Source organism: Oculina patagonica, chromosome 13 (genome assembly GCF_052425735.1).
Source record: "Oculina patagonica isolate OP01 chromosome 13, crgOcupat, whole genome shotgun sequence".
Taxonomy (NCBI): domain Eukaryota; kingdom Metazoa; phylum Cnidaria; class Anthozoa; order Scleractinia; family Oculinidae; genus Oculina; species Oculina patagonica.
The window spans coordinates 14,951,833-14,973,457 of NC_135770.1; the positions used below are offsets into that span (position 1 = coordinate 14,951,833).

At 38.5% G+C, this 21,625-nt stretch overlaps 1 protein-coding gene across 1 annotated transcript in view; it reads left to right on the forward strand.

The window, feature by feature from the left end:
• The window catches only part of LOC144637239 (scavenger receptor cysteine-rich domain-containing group B protein-like), a 37,540-nt gene extending 35,589 nt beyond the window's left edge, over positions 1-1,951 (forward strand). The window contains exons 12-14 of the mRNA XM_078496370.1: positions 172-254; positions 745-1,086; positions 1,488-1,951. Of these exons, the coding sequence (XP_078352496.1) occupies positions 172-254; positions 745-1,086; positions 1,488-1,647 (585 nt within the window). The 3' untranslated portion in view covers positions 1,648-1,951. The remainder of the gene's footprint in view (positions 1-171; positions 255-744; positions 1,087-1,487) is intronic.
• The last annotated feature ends 19,674 nt before the right edge of the window (positions 1,952-21,625 follow it).

The following is a 21,625-nucleotide window of genomic DNA, read 5'->3' on the forward strand; positions in this document are numbered from 1 at the left end:
TATGTTTATTTTGTACGTTCACGGTCTTAGAAAATTGTTAGTTAAAATAATAATTTTAAGCATTTTATTTGAAGAAGTAGCTTACTGTCACAGTTAGTATTTTTTCATAGCAAACTTAGTTACTTATATCTTTTGTATGATATGTGGTAATCTCTTAAACATCATTTTTAGTGGAATGAGACACTTTTCAAGCAGCGAATGGCGAAAGATCTTAATATGTACTGTGCAAAAGTAAACTGCTCTGCTGAATTAAGGTAAGTGGTGAGGTTAAGCAGCTCTATATCGAGCTTTAATTTAAACAAATATTGTTTAGCAGAGAACAGTTATACAAGGCTCAATTAGCTTTTGTTATTTGCAGCTAGTAGTGTTAGTAAGATATTGTATCTATTGAACCAAGCGTGATGGTCCCGAGCAAGCTTGGTTAATAAAAGAAGAACCCCAGAGTCTCTTCATTCCTTGCACTACTTGACATCTTGTTCTCTGGTGCAGCTGGTGTTGGTTTCTGTGACATGCTTCTTTTTACAGGGTAGGGTTGCTAACCCCACGCCCAACCCTCCTCCTTTCTTGCCTGGGCTTGGGACCAGCCATGGTGGAGTTGAGTGCTATCTTGAGGAGGGCCTAGTCACTACTTTTCAGAAATAAGCGATTAATGTTTCTATTGATATGTTCATCATCCTAACAGCAAAGGAAGCGATTAATGTTTCTATTGTTATGATATGTTCCTTTACTTTATCATCCTAACAGCAAAGGAAGAAAGACCAAGGTCACTTTTCAAGTGGAAGACGTGATCATTACAGAGCCTGCAAAGCAGCAAGATAATGGTGTCTTTGTGGGAATTGCTCTGTTGTTCACTGGTGAGACCACAGAGGTGTTTCCAAAAAAGTTTTTGCATGATTTTATACATACGAGTGAAGACAAGCTTGCTGGCTATAAGGTTATCATGGTTGATGGTATAGACGAAGGGGCTCCCGCCGGCCACCACTCAACTCAGGCCAAACACGATTCAAAAAACAAGTACATCTATATCGGAGTTGGTGTTGCAGTGGGTCTTATCGCTTTGCTGGTGTTGGTTTTCATAGTCAAAAGGTATGTTTCCTATTTTTACTTTCCTTTCAAAAAATGAATTTTAATTATATTCACTTATTAAGTGAGTAATAAGGTACAATAAATTGATAGCAGCATTTTCTATCGAAAAGTGTGCGCTCATTGCTTTTGGCTTGTAAGAGCATTTCATTGCCTAGATCCCTAAAACGTTTCATGGAATTGCGAGCATTTCTGTGCAAAAAAGGTTTTAATTTGATTTTGTGCTTGATTTCTTATTCATTAGCCACATCAACCCCATACTGACCTTGCCATAGTCACATCTCACATATTTTCTCTGGCATTTCATGTGGCTAAGTGACACAAGGCAATGTTACGTTTTTGGAAAACACAAAGATAAGAGCTCCGTTACATAAAATGGCTTAACGGACCTTTGATTTTGTCAGGTACGGAAGAGTACTAAGTGTTCGATCTAGTGGACGGATTCCCGGCGGCTACAGTGATCAGAGTTACGTGGCATTGAATACTGAAGCATATGACGACCCCCCTGATGACGCTGCTTTGCTTAGGCCAGAGCCTGGTGACGACAGAGACCTGATGTCTTAATCGCCTGTCGGTTTGTTTTGCTTGTATAACAAATGATGCAAACTCTCACAGGCTAGGCATTCTACCTTTTCATTATCTATCTTAATAGTATTAGTCGATAATTATGTAAATGCAATAATGTTTTGTAGTTTTCACTTTTGCCTGCTGTAAGCAGACATAAATGAAACGATAAATAATAGTACTGAGTCAAGGCTGTGAAAATGTTCCACAAAGTGGGCACAGCAAACTGTGCGGTTGTTGTTGTTTTTGTTTTCGTTGTTGTAGTTGGTGTCTGCACATTTTTTAATAAAAGTGACTTCTGCAATTATTGTCCTCGGACGGAATTACCCACTCACCGTACAAGTTCTCGTAGCCCCGTTTATAAAATGTTCCCCTCTAAAACTGTCACCTTTTATAACCCATTTTTCCACAGAAAGCACCCCCGCCCTTTTCTACTCTTGATGGATGCTCAGATCAATTTATAACTAAGAAATCATTTTTTTAGTTAACTGACGCTTTTTTTTTGCTTTCTTTTTTTTTGGGGGGGGAGGGGTGGGTGGAGGGGATATATCCAGTTCTTGTGAAAAAGATTGCTAAGGTGTCATTCTTGAAGTGTTGACGTGAGATTTTTCTAAATGCCCTCGGAAGAGGTAGTATAGGCTAAAACTCTCAATTCCTTGCAATATCAGCTTACAAAGACGTGTTCATTATTTTGAGTATTCAGTCAATGTTTTGGGAGGAACTTGAACTTGTCATAGCATGCCGTGTCTCGAGACCACAGTCGCATTTTCACGAGTACTGGGAAAGTTCACTATTGACCTTCCATTTTTTTCGTTTTTTTTTTTGCTATTTACTTTTTCTAACATGGAAGTTGGTCAGTATTCATTCTATAGAAAGGGTAATTCCTGGAGGTAAAATTGAGAAAAAATTAATAAGCAACCGTGCTTTACTAGGAAACGATCATTTATATCTCTGGTGAACTTAGCTGTAAGGAAAACCGCCGATGTTTTGTTCGTTTGTGCTTGTGTATAAGGGCACACTAAGTGCATTATGTAATCATGTTCGGTAAGGGATACGTATTGCAATACTTAGGAATCACTAAAGTAAATAAGCATTTAACTGTATTTACTTTATAAACACGGCCGGATTTATTTCCTGAGATATTTTACCATGATTTTGTAACCCTCTCCACTCTTGAAGAGAAGGGCTCCCGTGGCTTCTAGAGCTTTTACAGTGATATTTTTCTGCCACAAATCTAAGGAACATGGACGTGCGCCTTACAGGAGCTATTTGCTGATGAGTACAGTGGCAAAAGATGCAAATTTGCATTAGGGAGATTCCTAAACAGCAATGTCTAAGGTAAATTCTAATATGAATGATAAATTGAGGCCCCGTCCACACTGACCCGAGTAAATTTGAAAACGCGTAAAATGTTTTCCGTCCACATTAACCCGAGTAAATTTGAAAACGATACCCATTTTCGGTGACCAAAAACGCCGTTTCAGTGTGGACGGTTGGCCTATCCGGGTAAAAAAAGATGTGTTTTCAAATTTACCCGGGTCATTGTGGACGGGGCCTGAGTCATTTCTATGACTACATGTATTCTGCCTTTTTTTAGCAAGAGAAGTGTGACTACTTTCAACTAATTCACATTCCTTCGTGTTGTCAATATCCAATCAGAAGCCGAGGACAGCTTCCAGTTGACTTCTGGTTGGATTTAATCTACACTAAAGAATGTAAATAAATTAAAAGTGGTCACACTTTTGGGCTTCTTTCTGTAAAAGCCAACAGTAACTTTGTTACATAAACAATTTATGATATCCAGTAAGTTTTGTTCAAGCCTTAAGTTTTCGGAACACTATTTCTGCCAAGGTTAATTGATATCTAATAAGAACACTTTCATAGAAATTATAAACACTTTTCAAAGTTAAGGTCGTAGGGGAGACTTTGCCCTGTATAAATTCATAAGGTCAAATTTTGTTTGTCCCCAGTATGTCTTTTAAAACGCTTATGTGCCGGCTGTTTTAACTGAGATGTGACTAAGCTCAAATGTTACAGACATAAAGGAATGATGGATGTTTACAGATGTCTTATTTTGTTTAGTAGGTTGTGCTTTAGGGCGATGCTAGAACCCCAAAAGTGTTAAATTGAAGAACATGCTTTTGTTTCCTAGTTTGCGGATGGAAAAGAAGAGAGCAGTCTGTGATTTTTATAAAAAAATGATCAGTTAAAACCTCTAGTGTGTCAGACGCGGCTTTATTTGTTTTAAGTTTGCAATTGTTGTAATCGTTTTAATGTGCAAAATTTGTCATTCCTGAATTAAACGACTTCCTTCTTTTTCTAAAAGCGCTCTTTAAGAATTCTGCTTTTGTCATGATTGACACACTAAAGTATTCATTGTTTACCTCTCTACCGTGCTAGCCCATGAAGTTCTATATCTGCGCTGTATTCTTGGACACAAAATTGTCAAAATGTCCAAATTTTGAGATTTCTTTGAGGTGTATCGACTAAAACACAAGTGCCAAGAGAGGGTTATTACATTCCACGCTTTAATGTTGAGTTCGGAAAAAACAATGCTTGTTTTTTAAAAGAATGTTTACGAATTTTAATGCTTTTTACTGTTGTACGAAATAATTTACTTTACATTTTTGTTATAAGCCATTAAAAAAATGGGTATGAGAAAATCTCTTACTCAAAGAAAAAAGAATGAAGTTCAAATTTTTAAAGAGTTCCAACGTTCTTCTTTCTTTAATATATCACAAAAACAGGGATATCCATCTTTCAGAGCCCATTTATCACGTTACTCATAAGTAATCATTTTGTTCGCAGTGTCCGTGCTACGCGTGAACACTTAAAGTCACGTATACTTTTTATCCAGTCATGAATATCTCGCAAACTTGTCGATGCATAATGGTGTCCCCCACGACCTTAACTGTTAAACGTGTTACAAATACTTCCGAAAACGTAATTGCTGTATTGAAAGTGTGTACAGTATTGTGAAAACCAATTTTCAGTGCGTAAAGAAGCCTTAAGTTGCGGAAGGATGAATCGTTCGTAATACATAGTAACATTTTCTCATCTTGGGCCCTGTTTACAAGCAGGAGGGTGACCCTAGTGCTTGGGTTACCCTAGCAGGGGTTCGAACCCAGGTTTAAAGGCAAAGTGACAGGTATAGTTACCATGCAACCCGGGCTAGCATCGCAAACAGCACTCAAAGGATCTGGAAACTAGTAAAAACGTTGTTCGGGTGGGCGAGTTGTGCCTAGCGGAGCGTTTTAAGGCTAACCTGTCCCTAGCGGAGCGTTTTAAGGCTAACTCTAGCTGCCTTGCAAGTGCGGGTTACCCTTCCTGCTTGTAAACAGGACCCTAATTAGGTTTTTAAACGTTTTTTAAATATCAAACAAGAATAACACTGTCTTGAAGGCTTTGTTTGCATTTTCGCATGTAGCAGTTTTTTTTTAATTAAGGCTTGTTTAAATAGTGTTGGTCAGCGAAATTGTATGGTTCATTGGTAACAACTGAATTACTGTATTGGACCCAAGTACTGTCCCCTCAGTTGGCATGCTTCTAAGAGCTATGCAGTAGAGAGTTACGACCTTTCAGTTCATTCCTGCCAGTTTTCCCAGACTGTCGTACAAATGGGGGTCAAACATTCCCTTCTTGCTTTGAATCTAGTTTTGCTGAACATGGTGTGATCACTACCCCGAGAGGTACTCCCTATACTGGCCTATACGGGGAGGCTCCGACAGAAAGGGGTACCTTTTTCAGGCTTCAGGGATTTCACAAGAAGTTTAGGTACGGTCAACTCTCTCTAAACGGTCACCTTCGGGACCGGCGGCAGCTGTCCGTCTTAGAGAGGTGTCCGTCATGTAGAGAGTCGAGGTAACATGACACCAGTAATTTTGAGATAATAAAGCTAAACCTTTGCACAATGCAACAAACCTTTGCTAACTGCAACAAGACTAAAATAATAAAAGGACCGTATTTGCTTGTTAAAGAAAAGATTGCGAGCTTCTACAAACTAAAATACTATAAGTAGAAAACGACCTCTTTAGTGTCCATACATGAAAGCAGAGAAGTAATCCGTTAAAGCGTCAATTTTTTTTTATAAGTAAGCTTGGTAAACACGTATCCTTAAGGCGCAGAAAGTACTTTTACTAATAAATATGATAATAAAAAAAAACTAAAAAAACACTTCTCAAGTGTCCGTTCATGATTTCAAAGTGTACGTTGTCCGTCTTAGAGAGGTGTCCGTCTTATAGGGAGTTTGGTTACAGTAAAATGACTGAAAAACGGCAGGGACCATCACCATGTGTCCCCGTCTTATGGAGTTGTCCGTCTAATAGAGATTAAGAGAGAGTTGACTGTATAAGAAAGGGTATGGAAATCTGTCATTTAGATTTTTAAAAGGGCCTTTAATTAAAATATTTCGAACAGATGCAATTTCTGGCTGTATTATTTTAATTTGTTAAGCGCTACATGAAAATGACAAGAAAATATCGTGTTCTAAAATCGATGCCATGTCTTTCAGGTATTTCATAGGGGAATGATTATCTAACAAACTACATGTAGTAAAATACAGTCATCTTTTTAATGGATGGGAAATATTTTCTAGAGACATATTTCTGCTAAGGCAGAAACCCCTTTTTTTACTTCCGTTGAACTTTTTCTATTTGCAAGTTTGGTTCAAGGGCTTGTAAGTTATCACCAGATCTCTTTACTCTTCGCACTGTTTTAATGGCATGAGACTGGGAGAATACTTCACTTGCATAAGTCTGACTGAACTCATTGCAAGTGAAAGACCCATATGCCCCCCCGCTTTTGCCTACATTTTCCAAAAAACGAAGCACATTTGTAGTCTTATGTCCGCAGCACGTTTGCTAGGCGGCAGTCTTATGCACCAGTCAAAGTAAACCCCGACCCCCCCCCACCCCGGGATATGTGGGGCTTTGGTGGGGATTTATTACCTTATTGGCAGCTCTTTGAGTCCCAAGTAGGTGGGGGATTCGCGCGTTTTGTGGTTCCTGTCCGCAGGAATGTGGGGCATTGGTAGGGGATTCGTTTGAATCGTGCACACGTAAATCCAAGATGGCGGCCATTCTTCCTGCAAAGATCTCCGGGCAATCCAAGATGGCGGCCATTGTTCTTGCAAAGATCTCTGGGTATATTACTGCATGTGCAATCCAAGATGGCTGCGGAAAGCACGTGGTACGTATGGCGAAGGTGAACATGGGTTGATGATATCCTGTGATGGAGAAAATTGTCCAATTTTTTGGTTCCATGTCAATTGTGTTGGTCTATCTGAAGAAAGTGTTCCCGATGGTTCTTGGTACTGCCAACAATGCAAACATTAGGTATTGGTATAGCAGAAGAAAGCAGTTTTATACATTGTATGTGAAATGAACTGTGCCTGCCCTAGGCTATCATAACTGTAACAATATTATTGTGAATAGTGCTCTCAAGCTCACAGCAAACTGGCATATTAAATTGTGAATTCTGCTGCTTTGTGAAATTTTGCAAAGGAAAATTTATATAAAGCAAAATCTTTAGTTGCCCCAGGGGGTGGGGCATCTACTGCTATTTTCCACAAAATGTTTCTCCACATGGTGGGGCATTTGTCACTTTTTGTACGCTATTCAGAACCAATCCCCACCTATATCCTGGGGTGGGGGGGGTCGGGGTTTACTTTGACTGGTGCATTACGACTCTATTCAACTTAAAACTCCTCCTTATAATACAGCTGACAGCGTATAGTGTCCTTTCTAAACAAGTGAGAAGCAAAAGTAAATTGGCCGACCAAATCCGATACAGAACGGCAAATGTACAAATCGAAATGTCACGAACAAAGTATTCTGTGTTGGCCTGTCACCTGCTTTTTCTATGCTAAAAATGTCATCTCTTTTCAGCCCGTTTCAGGTATTCCCCTTATCCTGCGTCAGTTCTATCGTTCCTTATCCGCACCGCCATGTTGTTTAACTACTCCTTCCCAATGCATCATGGGCTATGGCACTCCTGGGCCGTGGCATTTTTTTAGGCGAGGACGTAGTCTCGAGCCTTATGCTAGGGCACGATCAAGGATTCTTGTGATAATGTGAAAATTACTCCATTAACAATCTCGTTCCCAGAGTCCGGCGATGTGATGATTCGAACCGAAGGGGATTGGTAACTAAAAACGATTTGTTGCGTCCGCCATCTTGGTTTTACAGTCGTGGATGTGAGAATTTTTCGCAGCCAGAAGCCTTGACTCGAGGAAGATTAGTAGCTGATATTTTTTGCGCTCACTTACAAACATATTGAGATATCATAGTACACAAAAACCTTATCGACGACCTTGTCGAGGGACAGTCCAGTCTGGAAAACATGTATGTTACGCCGAAGATCTTCGGCGTGGAGCTCGATAATTTACGCCAACTTCTGGCGTATTTCATAGGGATTTGGCGTAAAACTTCGGCGTACGACGTTTTGTACTTCATTGAATACCTTATTGATGAATAACATAAGCTTAATAGTCAAAGTGTTTATGGAATCGAAATAACAATTTTAAAAGATTAAATATCTGCTAGATGTTGTTATATAGATTTGCTGGAATTTATAGATCACTAAGCATTGAGAGAGCTTCATTCGCGATCCCTTCTATCAACAGAACGTTTTCATATAATACTAGGTGATTTTAACATTGATTTTAAAAATGGTGTACAAAGCAGCAGTAAATATAAACAAATGATTGTAAAATATGGATACAAACAAACGTATTTCAGGCATAACCACTGATAATCTGAGTGATAACAGAACTACAATTGATCACATTTATACAAATCTAAATAAATCAAGAGTCTAAACTGACCTTGTTGAAGGCACAAGTGTAATAACTGGTCACAAATGTAATAAAGTCACAAGTGTAATAACATTCGGTCACAAATGTAATAAAGTCACAAGTGTAATAAGGTTTGGTCACAAATGTAATAAATATTTTACACTTAGGCTCAAATGTGAACAGCACCTGTCGCTGAAATTATGTTGTCAATAACTATTACTTTGCATGTACACAACATTTATATTGGAGAGCTTGTCTAAATGGACATATTAATCATTGGTTCGGTTGAACCACGTCAGATAAAGCACTGCTCTCAACCAGTAACATATCAAATGGAATTGCATTCAACCATAAAGTAATTAGGCAATAAAATCCCCTAGATGGCACCAAGCCTAGACATATTGAAGTATGGTCGATTTGCCATAGCTGGGATTTATTCAAGAAATGGCCAGACAGCATAGACTGGCTTTCATTTAACCATGGCTAGAGTTTAGTTCGAGTATATCGTAAATACATCAACAGACGAAATGAATATCACTATACTGGCCAAGATTTGCTATCACGATATTAAAGTTAGTAAAGTCGCATTGTAACTTCTGCTGTTGAAGTTGGGTTTCATACTAAAATGACTGTCACTAGGTAAATAGACTTCTTAAAATTCCTCGAGATCGTTAAATGGTGATGAAGTATTTTTATTGGCAACTGTTCTTCTTATGAAACCACAGGCAAACCACCCTAAGTGTTCGTAGGCTATAACAATTGTTGACATAAGACGAACAAAAGAAATATATCAAAATATATGAGGCTTATGAATAAAGCACTAAAAATTACATATCTAAACGCATCTATGTGTGAATATCTCAATAAAGTAAAATGATATGTTAATTGATTCATATGTGGTGTTTTTTGGCATTCCTGGAACATTTGAAGCATCGTATTGTAAAAACGACCTTATAAATGACTAATTTGTCCATTTAGACAAGCTCTCCAATATAAGTGCTGTGTAAATGTAAAGCGACGGTGACTGGCAACATAAGTTTTAATGATATTTGCTGTTCACATTTGTGGCTGTGTGTGAAATATTTATTACATTTGTGACCAAATGTTATTACACTTGTGACTTTATTACATTTGTGACCAGTTATTACACTTGTGCCTTCAACAACCTTTATAAAGCTGTGTGGTTAGCAACCAACTAAGTAGGCTATAATAAGTAGTAAATGATTTAAGAAGCATAATGTACATGAAGAAAGATGTGTTTCAGAAAAAAGAAAAATTTAAGTGAATTCAGTAACTACTTATGTTGCATTAAGTTGTTGTAGTTAATCAGTCTTGGTGTCTAAACAAATATGTGTAAAACAATTATTAAATTTGTAACTATTGATTCTTTCTTTTATTATGTTTACAGAACAGAAACAAAAAACAACAGAAAACATCCAAAATACAGTTTTCAAAGAATCCACTGACTGCTGTGTTTTGTCCTAATTGCCTCAATATGTTTAATCTGCACTTTGTCAAGAAGCAGCATGAATGTGTGAATGTGGCTATTGCATTGGAACTGGTTATTGACCTCTATTCTGCCTCTATGCAATATGTACATAAAAAAGCCCAATCCTCACTATAAATGTCAGATATATTTAGACAAAACACAACGAAAACCATGTAGCAATAACACCAAAGTTAAAAAAAAAACTGTGTAAATCATCTCTGGATTTGCTACAGAAAGACCCTTCAATTCAAATTCATCACTGGCAAACCACTATACTAGCTACCACTGTATCAACTCTACGTCCTAGACTCCACATGTACTGTATCAAGGTTTTGGACTTAATGGACTTACTTGCATCACAAATTGTACAGATAGTGCAAACAACTTTCAGCCCCATTTAAATTTAACAAGAGTAAATCAAGATACTATATCAACTTCCTGGAAACTTGTACTTCCTTGCACTGCGTGTTTTACCTCTAAATGATATTAAGTTTTTGGACTTACTGGACAAAGCTTACGTTACAGATTGTACAGTCAGTGTTTCATAAACGTTTTTCATATATTTGATTCTAGCCGATAGTGGTAAATCACGAACAACCCTTTTACCAGCGATGGCCAGTTTTCTGGCCAAGCAGAAAATGTCCCATTCCATCACCAATGGCCAGAAAACCGGCCAAACAAAACAAACTATCTTTCTTTTGGAAAAACTGGGCAATTCTTGGAAAAGCACATGCTTTGAAAACAAAATGGTGGTCTGTTTCACGAACTGAAGGGTAATGAAAGCGTTGTGAAACAAAGAAGACATTTTAGGGTCTTTTTGCAAACCATGCGTTGTCCATGTTATGTTTGTTGCCACTATTTATGTTTTTTCTTGTTAAATAATTTTCCATGCCGAAACAAAGTGTAACCCTCCTCCTCCTGTTAAAAAAACAGGTTTGGCCCTCCCCAATTTGTAAAACATTTACTGATGACCCTCCCCTAACAAAAACGTACCTTCCCTTATAATTTGCTTTTTATTAATTAAAGAAACATTGGTTAGAAACTAACCTTACCTTGAAATCCACAACTAAAAACACCACCGGAAAACCATGTACTGTATTTTAGAATTGTATTTACCTAACAAACCCATTTTTCCCCCTGGATAGCAAATGACTCAGTGTCTCAAATTTTGACTTACATTGAGGAGTCCCAAAGGGTGACCACTTTAAATGTATTTACATTCTTCCTTGCAGATTTTATCCAATCAGGCTTTTCACAGCTTTTGATTTGAAAACGACTGCATGAAAGAATGTGTAAAAGTGGTTTCACATTTGGGCTCCTTGGTGTAAATTACACTGAAATCGACGATATCAATTTTGGTGTTCAATTACTTGGACTCACATTTTCGCTCAATTGACATTTTTGGCTTTGTCAGTGTAAATTGCCCATTTCAAAATCACATAATGTTCCCCAGAGAACTTGTTTTTAACTATCTGAATACCAAGAGAATTTTTCTGAATTTGAAAGAAGTGATTCTCAAGAGTGATGTCACAGTCTGAAATAGGACAACAAACAAACAAAGCCCCATAGGTCTATTCTTAGTTCTTTGTCTGGAATTTTTAACATACTGACTTGCTTTACTGCAACGTCCTCGCCTTAGTATGCATTGCATACCGGTTATTTTTTTTTGCTATGGCATGGCATGCACTGCTGGGCCACAGCCGTTTTTTATTTTTATTTTTATTTTTTTTAAATTAAATAAAATAAAATGAATAAAAATTAAATGAAAAAAGATAAGTAAAGTAAAATAAAATATTAAAATAAAAACAAAAATAAAAATAAAATAAATAAAATAAAAAAGAATAAAAAAATAGAAAAAATAAAAAATAAGTATAAAACAATAAAAAATATATATAAAAAAGGAAAAAAAATGTTAAAATACAGCGTAAAATACTATGGCACTAATGGGCCACCATACAGATTGTTACTTCAATGCCATCAAACAAAGCACCAGGATTAGATAAAGTTTCTGTACACGTCATTAAAGACTGCCTTCCAACGATTCTACCGTCGATCACTCACATCATTAACAGCTCTCTTGGTAACGGCATTTTCCCGAGCGTCTGGAAAAAAGCCGTGGTGACACCCATTCCAAAAGAAGGTGATCATGAGCAAGCTAATAACAACAGGCCTATTTCTTTGTTACCGATACTATCAAAAGTATGTGAAAGAGCAGCCTTGAATCAGATAATGACATATCTAGTAGAAAATGACCGACTTTCAACAAAACAAAATGGAAACAAATAACTATTCAAAGTGGCTATGAGCCACTAAACTCGGAAAATTTATTATGAAACAAGAATCGAAAACAACAAACTGACAAACAGAGATTTGCTAAAACAAATGATGTTAAACTTTCCACAATTCAGTTCACTTCACTTAGTTTCATTGTCATCTAGCTGCTCATCGAGAGCAGGCCGAAAGGGCAAGTGATAGAGTTCCCATCGGTTGCAAATTGTTTTCTTCCTTTTTATTTTTTCCTTTTTGTTTTTTGAAGGTTAGGCAAAATAATCATATCATTAGAAAAATTAAGTTTTGGTCTATTTCAGGAAAACTGACATTAAAACAATATTTCGGCTGGTAGTTAAGCATGCATGTACCGTATTTATTCGGCTATAAGCCGAGACCCTGGACTTTTAGTTTTTGGAACCAGTTAGACTCTGACAAAAAATAAACCTAAATCACTCGGTTATAAGCCGAGACCCAATTTTTCCTTCAAACTATAAAACAATCCACGTGCGGCGAATCAACATATTCGTTAAATCACAACTATGTAATTGAAAAACAACAAATCACTGATAAAGAATGAATTTATAGAACCGTACACAAGCGTGACAAAACTTTCACCTGAGTTCAGAATCCCATCTCAAACATTCACGATCACGCATTCTTCTGAAGAATCACAGGCAGCCCAGGCTCTCTCGTTAATTATTTGCAACGGTCGTTGTCGGTTCGACTCAAGCGATTGATATGCTTCATAAATTGACGAATTTGAGATTTTTCGTTCCTAAATTACAATAAACTGTAAGCCATATAAATAAAGATCACTTACCTATTGTTGATTGTCTGCTTTTGTGTGATTTTGAGGGGTTTTGGGACGTTTATTCCTCACTTGCCGCTGACGCCCCCTACTAATACCAAAGACATTCCCATGCGGACTCCCATGTGGGTCAAGTTTAGTTTAAAAACAATGTAATGGTAATTGTAAAAAAGTGTAGTAATGAAAGCATTAAAATTGAAATAAAAGTTCTTCATAATGATGGTATAAGCTTTTGTCGTTCCTCTTCTGGGAATGTCTTCAGTTTTACTATTTCACACAAAAGAAGACAATCAACAATAGGTAACTGATCTTTATTTATATGGCTTACAGTTTATTGTAATTTAGGAACGAAAGATCTCAAATTCGTCAATTTATGAAGCATATTTTTCGATCGCTTGAGTCGAACCGACAATGACCGTTGCAAATAATTAACGAGAGAGCCTGGGCCGCCTGTGGAAGAATTAAGCAGTTATCGATCATCATGCCAAAAGCTACTGGTTTTCAAACAACTAAACCTTCAAATTGAAAGTTGTTGCCGAGGTAGAGACAGTTCAGAACAACTGCAAAATCGCCAGAGAATACGGGATGATTCCTGATGATTCAGTGAATCTTCAGTTCGTCGCCGAATTCGCCAAGTTGCTAACGAAAAGATCAGGTGGGTGTCAAAACGAAACATAGACATAGACATAGACATAATTTATTTATACACGAAGAGCTTAGGAGCCGTAGCTCGTTAAAACGCTCTCGTGAAATGAAAAAGGTTTAAAAATTACAAATAAAAGACCTCGGACCTCTTATGGCCTCTTATGGCCAATACTTTCATGTGCGGCATCGAAGAGCAATTAGAAATCCAAAACAAGATGCCTGCATTTTACAAGCGTTACGTCGACGATACTCTCAGCAAAATGCCTGATGTTACAGCTGCCTCTGAATTCTTATCAACACTAAACGAAATCCATCCCTCTGTCAGTTTCACAATGGAACTGGAAGACAACAACAAACTACCGTTTCTAGGAATGGAGATTATCAAAAATGGATCCCAGCTGGACACGAAGGTCTACAAGAAACCGACAGATACTGGGCTTTTATTACACTACCAAAGCCATGTTGATGTAAAGTACAAGCACTCACTACTCAAAACAATGCTGAATCGCGCATTCAAGCTTTCCTCGAACTGGCAACTTTTCCATCAAGAATGCGAACGTCTTAAGGAGACCTTTGCCAATTTACAGTATCCAGAATCCCTCGTAGAAACCACCATCCGACAATTCGTCGAGGCGAAAGTTGTAACGGGAAATGCGTGTCCTCAACAACAGCAGGTCCCTAGTCAAGGAGAAGTTCCTATTAGAATCGTTTTGCCGTACAAGGATCAAAAAGCAGCAAACTCAGTACGCAGACTGACAACTGAGCGATCTCAGCCGAAAGATAAACACCGAGATCCGTCCAGTTTACACCAGCCGTAAGATCAAAGACACAATTAAAGTGAAGGAACAGAAACCGCCCATCGTAAACCAACAAAGCGCTGTTTATTATTATAAGTGTGATCTGTGTGATGCAGATTACGTCGGCTATTCTTGTCGACACTTGCACCAGCGCATCGAAGAACACAAAGGATCGTCTATCGGACATCACGTGAAAGAGCAACATGGAAAGGAGCCACACAACATCGAGAAGAATTTTAAGATTTTAAGGAAGTGCCAAAGCAAGCTTGACTGTTTGATTTTTGAAATGCTTTTTATTAGACTTCTGAAACCGAAACTTAACAAACAGAGTGACTCGCTCCGCGCGAAATTATTTGTTTAGATATTTTTAGGTATTTTAATGTTCTTATTCTCGTCGTCTTATTCGCTTGCTTTACGTTTTTAATTATATCTTTTACAACTATGCATGCCATTCGCACAAAGTTATTTTTTAGCCATTTTTAGCCTTTTTATTCTTATTGTCTATTGTTTGTATGTACATATTTTAGCGCTTTTACTATATTTACACATGTAATTTTATTCTAACACCTAACTTGAAAATGACCGTCGAACGGTCGAAACGTCGTTCCAATTTTTTAGCGTTTAATTTCATTATACAATCAACTTCCAAAAACTTGTTGATTCGAATAAAAAGTTCATTAAAAAATTACAATTTTAATTAAAAATGAAGCTAAAATTACAATTAAAAAGGTCTTTAAAAATTACAGTCAACAGAAAGAGCAACTGCAGCTTTCTTCTATAGGTAATTTGGATTCGGACAGTAATTTCTTAAAAGAGGCGAGATCTTCGGCCTGGCGGACTTCAATAGGTAAACCATTCCAAATGCGTCTAATCGAATTGCTAAATGAATGTTCAAGCCATGCTGTTGAGACGCTTTGTTGTTCCATTTTTGTGCCGTAGCCACGCAAGTTGTACTTAACACATGTCCGTATTTTAGAAAACGATTGCAGATATAAAGGGACGTTGTTTTTTAGGCATCTAAATAATAAAACTAGAGATAAAAAGATTCTACGATATTTCAAAGATTTCAAACCAACTACTTTTAAGGCATCGTCATAGCAAAACGTTTTCGGCAAGCTGTTACCAGTATTTGTCGAGTACAAGTATCGTCAATCCAATCAAACTCTTCTGAAGTGGTTTCTTTTAGCAGGGAAGTCGTCGTATTTTAAGTTTTCGCTTTTGAACAAAAATATTACATGCAGCCGATTTCTGTCAGATCGTGTTGAGTTTGTTCGTAGCGGGAGTCAAGTTCGAGCCCGAGTCAAGTTCGAGTCACGAGTCAAGTTCGAGTCAAAGACTTTTTTTCAACAATATCGTTTGACTATAATAAATATCAGCACTTAGGTTTGATATACGACGCAGTTTTCTTTATAATTACTGCACGGACGCGACCGGAAAGATTGCATATTGCATTTTGAAACAACATAAGCTTTAAACTACTGGTATTCCTCGCTCCGTCATTCAACTCTTTCTTTTTATAACTTTTTAATACGCTTTTCGACTTTCAATACACTTTTACAAGCAGTTTCTTAGCTTAATGGCTTGTCTGGGGAAACTGAGGAATATATATATTTTCCCTTCGCGTAAGATTTTAATCGCGTTCTTTTTTCGAATCGTCGATTCGAGAAGCGGAGAACGACTCGATTTTAATAATTGATTCATTTTGTCATTATATTTTTCGGCTCAAAATTATTTTCAACCGCTTAAGAATAACTTCGGGCAGATTTGAATTCAAAATCAGTCCTGACTTGAGAGAAATAGAGAATGTGCATTACCGTCGCCGTATGTCCCGCAGTCCCAGAAGGCGGGAAAACAACTTTATCAGTGAACTTGTTTTGTCTTGACTCCTTGACCCGTGTCACGATTGGTATCGGCGGCCGCTTGTGTTCGCTCTTGCAAGCGACGTTCAAGTTTCCTTGATAAGCGTTTTTAAATATGATTTTTGTGTCCTTGAGATGGAACCTCTACCTCAGTTGTGTGTAATTAATATAGGCATATATGTATAAGGAAAATAAATGGATGTCAAGGAATATTTTTTCTTTGAAAAACCGCAGCTGCGAACCAATGCAGGAATTAACTCTCACAATCGGCAGTAATAAGGAGTAAATCAAATCTTGCTGTTCTTCAGACTTGTGCCACTGATACATCATTTTCTCCAGCAATTAAAACCAAAAGACTAAAAGAAAAAAGAGAAAATAAACTTGACTCGAACTTGACTCGTGACTCAAACTTGACTCGGGCTCGAACTTGACTCGTGCTACGAACAAACTCGTTCAGCACAAAATTCCGTGTGCTTGGGTCTACGCCTGGAAGAATCCATACCACAAGGAGAACATTGGGTTTTCAGAAACAAATATATAGCCTTTGTGTACTTCAAATATAGTAACACAGATAAAGCTCGCATTTTAGCCAACCCCCTACCCGCTTCACAAGAGTAATTGATTAATTCAATTTGATATTAATTAATTATCCAATTAAAATGTCTAACAGGAAACGAGTGAAGGAGTGAAATTGGCCTCTTCACCAAAACTCGGAATTTTCCGAGTTAAAAATGGCACTCAACAGAAACGGCATTAATCCACTCTACCGATGCAATCTTGACTAGCATTGATAGAAAGGAATTGTCAGCCATGGTTCTGTTTGATAGAGCAGTTTTCAATTGAGTGTCGTAAAACCAAAACCAAAGTAATTACTCCGGCCAATCACAAAGGACACAGACAAACCAGTGAACCAATCAAAACTCCAAGCAAATACATGTAGCCGCACGAAGTGCGGGAAAACGTGCGCGAGCGAGTCACGATTGGTTTTGGTTTTAGTTCTGATTGGCTGAGAAAGTGGCGCGAGATTTTTAAGCCAATCACTAAGCGTAGCAATGCAAAACCAAAGCAAACGCAATTAACTTTCGACACTCAAGTGAAAACCGCTCTATGAGTAAGGCTTTTGACTGTTTAAATCATAACATCCTCCTCTTAAAACTACAAGATGTTGGCATCTCAAATTCGTCCCTCGCGTGGTTCCATAGCTATCTAGACAACAGATACCAGGTGGTACGCGTCCATTCAACTTTGTCAAATGCATTGCCACTAACTAGTGATGTCCCTCAAGGCAGTATACTGGGGCCGCTTCCTTTTAGTGTCTACGTCAACGACTTACCATCCGTCCCAAGAAAATGCACAACAGAATGTTACGTCGATGATACTAAATTACAGATCTCTTTTAAACTTCAGGATTGGTCCAATGCCGTTATTGACTTAAATGATGACCTTTTACTGATACGCAACTGGTGTTTCGATAACCTTCTTCTTCTTAATCCAGACAAAACAAAACTGATGGTTTTTGGAAGCAGACAGCTCACTTCCAAACTCCCTGACTTCAGAATAACTCTACTGGGGAAAGAACTTGTCCCTGTATCTTCTGCCAAGGACCTTGGCGTTATACTTGACCCGAATATTACTTTCGACGACCATATTTCGAAAACAGTTTCATCGTGTACGTCTAGTTTAGCTCATATTAGTCGTGTAAAACATGTGTTTAAGCGTGATATGCTTGTAACAATAATTAATGCGTTATTTTTTAGTAAACTATTCTATTGCTCATCCGTGTGGTCCAACAGCTCGGGAAAAAACATCTGCAAGTTGCAATTGGTCCAGAACTTTGTCGCCCGCATCATCACAGGTACGAGGAAATTCCACCACATCACGCCAGCATTGAAAGATCTACGCTGGCTTCCTATTAAACAACACCTCTACCTTCGTGACGCTGTGTTAGCCTTTAAATGTATGACTGGATGCGCGCCTCGCTATCTTAGTGATCAGTTCAACACCCGCAACAAAATCACCAAACGAGCGACCCGGAACTGCCAGCTTTTAAATATTCCCCTTTTTAAATCTGCCTCTGGTCAAAGAACATTTCATTATAGAACAGTGAACATTTGGAATAATCTCACATCGAACTTAAAAACTCTTAAAACTATTTCATCTTTTAAATTTCATTTAAAATCAAAATTAATGGGGAGTTTTTAACATAGATTAATTAGGAGTAATTCATTTTATCCAAATTTTTATCATTGTAATTTTTTATCATTGTAATTTTTATAATTTTTAAATTGTTATTTCTATTGTAATTTATTGTCAGTGAAAAGCCCCGTAAGGGGAGTGTCAAATTAGAGTATTGTATTGTATTGTATTGTTCGACGCACAGAAATGCGAACACCGATCCCAGCAAATAAAATCACCTGAGTGCTTTTCATTGAAGCAAAAGCGAAAACAATGTAAATACTCGACGACAGTCTTGCAGCCATACCCTGTCTAGGACAGGTTCAGGCCCTCTTTAGGACAGAGGAGCTTGAATTATATACCCTATTCAGGGCCGGAGGAGTCAAAAACCATACCCTATCCAGCGGCACCTCCCCGTATAGGCCATATAGGGGAGTGCCTCCCCGGGCGTTCGACCAACCCAACTTTTCGCTTCTTTTTTTTTCCAAAAAAAGTTGTGATATTAGAAATAGCAATGAATCGCTATTCGAGCGGTCGCTGGAAAGTCGTGGATGCTCGCAGATCGCAAGTGAGTGTTGGTGGTTCATCTATTTTCGCTTTTAATTCTCGGCTGAGTTTAACCACTACATCGATCTTTTATTTCTCCGTTGCCGCCATGTTGATTTTGTGACCACGTTTCGTTCTTTCCATCCTCGTTCCCAGGGTTTCTCTCTTCCCGCCCCCCGCCTGCAAAGCAGGCGTATTTAGCGAGAGTATTCAAACGAATTTTTGATCGGGCGAGCACCATCTTGGATTCTTAATCGGGAGAGGATAGGCCTTATTACGGTTTACGAGGTTGGGGGCGAGGAGAGAGAGACCCTGGGTGTTTGTATGGGAATCCGACGGCAAATATCTTTTACAAAAATTGAATCCTGGACAACTTATGAATTGTAAAGTTAAGATACTAGGCAATAGTTTTTATTTACCGAGTTTGAAGGATGTAGCTGGGCAAGAAAGCATTCAGTTACGTTTTTAATATCATAGGTGACAAATTACTCCTTAATTTTGGCGCGAAATTTTAGCGTTAATTTATAATTTCACATGTGAAATTATAAAATTGCCATGGCAACGTTGTTAGCGGCAAGATGGCGTCCGTAAAAAAAGATGTTTTAAAGCTTAAACTTTGTCATCTTAGCCAGCTAGCCTTGGCCATGTAATAAAACTTTTGATGATATTTTATATTTCAAAACGTCCAAACGACTTCTAGATTTAAAGTGCCTATAAAATGAAAACCAAGTTGAACTCATATGAAAGGCCTTTCAAAATAAAGAAAGATGGTGTTTTCCTTTTTCTGATATCTTTTCTCGTTCCAGAGATTTTGTATTATGCAAATTAGATAACTGGTGACGTCATAAGTTTGACAGTAATTGGTGTAAAAACACAAAATCAGTAGTATCTCTGTAAATACTAAAGCAAAGTAATTGAAACTTGGCACCAGTATTGTACCCTAAGAAATACACCACATGTTGCATATTTTGGTGTTGCTATGGCAACACTCTCGGTTCCAGATCTCTTTCATGCGGATATGGCAAACCCGAGTTTTGATCCATTGCAAACCTCATCTCCCACCTTTAGGGTAATTTGGGTATCTAGCCCAATGAGCACATTAGGTATGTTTGGAATGACACCACTTACTTCTCCCGTAAAGCCATAAATCGTGATATTTGATTCATAGAAGAAAAAGACTGGAACCAAAAGTGTTGCCATAGCAACATAAACATATGTACCATGTGGTGTCTTTCTTAGGGTACAATACTGGTGCCAAGTTTTAATTACTTTGCTTTAGTATTCACAGAGATATTACTGATTTTGTGTTTTTTCACCAATTACTGTCAAACTTATGACGTCATCAGTTATCTAATTTGCATAATACAAAATCGTTAATATCTCTGGAACGAGAAAAGGTATCAGGAAAAGGAAAACACCATCTTTCTTCATTTTGAAAGGCCTTCCATATGAGTTCAACTTGGTTTTCATTTCATAGGCACTTTAAGCCAATTACATAAATGGCATCGAGCGGATTTTTGAGCGTTTATACACGGGCACCGTTTTCAGTTCATTCAAGACGAACTGTTGTTCGTCCTTCGTATTCGAAGATGACCATAAGACATCTACATTCTTTGGTGAGTCCGCAGATGGCTGATAAGGCCAATCTGGGCAAGGAAGCCTCTCCCACATGTGGAGCAGAAGTGGATCGGGGCTGTGCTGTTTGTGCTGACGGCTCTTCCCTTGCGTGCTGCTCGCTTCTCCTCGGCTTGACGGGACCTGCGTTTCTCTGCTGCCTGGGCTCCTTTGGTGATGCATTGGCGCCAGGAGGGTCTGTCGGAGGCAAGAGACTCCCAGGACTCAGTGCTGATGTTAAAGTCTTTTAGGGAGACTTTCAGACTGTCCTTGTAGCGCTTTCGTTGCCCTCCAACTGTGCTGCTTTGGAATGCGATCGTCTGGCATGCGAGAGACGTGGCCTGCCCATCTCAGCTGGGCCTTGCGCATGATGGTTATGGCGCTGGGAAGGTCTGCCTGCTTCAGTACTTCCGTGTCCGGGACTTTATCCTGCCAGCGAATGTGGAGAATGTTTCGGAGGCACCTCAGATGGAAGTGGTTGATCAGCTTCTCATGCCGTCTGTACGCAGTCCAGGTTTCGCAACCGTACAGTAGGGTGGTGAGGACCACAGCACGGTAGACTTTAAGCTTGGTATTGAGGCTGATTCCTCTTCTCTCCCAGACTTTCTCCCGCAGTCTCCCAAACGCGCTGCATGCCTTGGAGATTCTGTTGTTGATCTCAGCGTCAATGTTTGCATTGCGAGAGAGTGTGCTGCCTAGGTATGTGAAAGACTCAACTGCCTGTAGTGTCTGACCATTCACCGTTATCTGCGGCTCGTGGTACTGCTTGTTCGGGGCTGGCTGGTACATTACTTCTGTCTTCTTGGTGCTGATTGTGAGGCCGAAGTTGTTGCAGGCTGTGGAAAAACTGTCCATCTCCGCTTGCATTTCTTGCTCGTTGCTGGCATTGAGGGCACAGTCGTCAGCAAAGAGAAAGTCTCTGAGAACAGTCTCCTTCACCTTCGTGACGGCCTGCAACCTCCTGGGGTTGAACAGTTTTCC